At 33.7% G+C, this 2,101-nt stretch overlaps 1 protein-coding gene across 1 annotated transcript; it reads right to left on the bottom strand.

Moving 5' to 3' along the window:
* Positions 1-886: 886 nt before the first annotated feature.
* LOC149289635 (melanocortin receptor 5-like) lies at positions 887-1,864 on the bottom strand. The gene has a single exon (XM_089490378.1). It carries the CDS (start codon positions 1,862-1,864, stop codon positions 887-889), a length of 978 nt encoding a protein of 325 aa, XP_089346504.1.
* Positions 1,865-2,101: the final 237 nt, after the last annotated feature.

Genomic DNA, 2,101 nt, shown 5'->3' on the forward strand with positions numbered 1-2,101 from the left:
CTCCTGCTTAGAATCGTGTGAACGAGCACATGTGTAAGGGGGTGAACTCAAAATGGTAACAAAATACCATAACTTATTTTCCATGGTGGTGTCATAAAAATTTAAGGGGATCACTCATCTTGCATTAAAGTTGAATAGTGCTTTGCATTGGATAATGATATTTAACACCCTCTTTTATCTAACAGCCCTTTTTTCACTATGGTTGTGTATTTACATTTGTTCCAATCTTGTTTTAATGCAATCATTAAGAAGAAGCATTGCTTAAACACACAAACTCTTTCTAAACTGAATTTTAACGGAGAAAGGTGTTTGCTTACAATGTGATGTATTAAGGTAAATATATAAAGATTTGCCCAGGAGTATATTATCCACTTCTATTTTGTTGCAAAGAGCAAATCAGTAGCACATTTAAAGAATAGCAGCAACCTTTGTATAGGAAGGACGGATTTGAGGACACAATTACCATCCTAAATATATATATATATATATATATATATATATATATTCTTGTAGGAAAGCCCAGCAAAAATGTCAGAGCATAATTTCACATTCTTAAGATGCCTGATTGACAACATAATTTCTGTTTACTTAATCAACACTGTGAAATTTAAAACAGAAAATCTTAGTTATCATATTACATACATTTATTATACATCTAGTTAGGTGTATTGTGTACATTATAATTGGAGCAGAGTGTTTTTGTCACACAAAAGACAGAGTGTTTTTGTCACACAAAAGACAAATGCTTCACAACAGGTTGTTCATCAAACCTTTGAAGATTTAATAGTCTCATTGACTAATATTACTATGTAGTATGTACTATGGTACTTGTTAACATTTTGGTTATTATCCGTGTTGTTAGCCATTCTGTTAATAAAATATGCTCTTAATATTTGGTAGGAAAATCACATATAATTCTCATACTGCAGCAACATATTATTTCCTTAAATGTTTTTCGCATTTCCTGACTGCGAAATGCATATATTAAAGGGTCAATGACAGAGTTACACATAATGAGAATCAGATACATATTAAAGTGGGACATAAAACACACACAATATAGGTTCTGCGGACAAGAAATCATAAGAATAAGATGGAGAAAGAATGGAGCCCAGCATACAATAAAAATGCCTATCAGTATGGTCAGAGTTATTGCTCCCTTCATACTTGTCCTCTGATGGACTGAGTTGTATCCAGGTAAAGCTGCTATCCTTTTAACATGGGTGCGTGCCAGCAAGAACATATGGATATACAGAGATACCATGAGAAAAAGCATTGTGAAAAACATTGAAATAAGACAAATTATAACATATGTGGATTCATAATAAAGAATGAAGATAATCCCACATCCAGTGCAGAATGTCCATATACATGCAATAATGATTCCTGCTCTTTTCATAGTCATAATGTTATGGTAACGTAGAGCATAAAAGATGGTGATGTATCTGTCCACTGCTATTGCAAGTAAACTGCACATGGAAGCCACCACAGATATGCAGATCATTGAGTCGAAAACATTATCAATATGCCGAATAAAAGCATCTTCCATAACTAAAAGCCTATTTTTTATTAAATTTATTGTAATGGTTTCCCAAGCATTGGACACACTAACTAACATATCAGCAACCGCTAGGCTACATACAAAGAAATACATAGGGGAATGCAGATTCTTATTCTTAATAACTGCAAAGATGACGAGAATGTTCTCAAGGAGGCTCACTATGCCAAGTGTTAGAAATACCTCTGCAGCTATTACCACTTGATCGCATGATGAGGGCTTGGTCTTGCTGGTTGGTATTGTGTTGTTACCCTCCAAACTGTTTAAATTAAGTTCTAGCACACGTAACTGGAGAGATGAGTTCATCACTAAGGTCATGGAAGGGTTCTTTCTTCAGACTGACTATCTTCAAATGTGTGGGTAGAATTCATTTTTCACTGAAGTACTGAAATATCCTGCCAGGAATAAAAAATAACAATCTTATTAAACCAAAGACTCGTTTGAGTTTTATTAAACTGGGTTTATATATGTGTAGTATTAAATTGACAAAGCAGGCATTCTAACAAAGTATTAGAGATAGTAACATTTATACGTAACAAGCCA

This window comes from Sceloporus occidentalis, unplaced genomic scaffold (assembly GCF_023333645.1).
Source record: "Sceloporus occidentalis isolate IW3139 unplaced genomic scaffold, rSceOcc1.0.p SCAF_44, whole genome shotgun sequence".
In the NCBI taxonomy this organism is placed as follows: domain Eukaryota; kingdom Metazoa; phylum Chordata; class Lepidosauria; order Squamata; family Phrynosomatidae; genus Sceloporus; species Sceloporus occidentalis.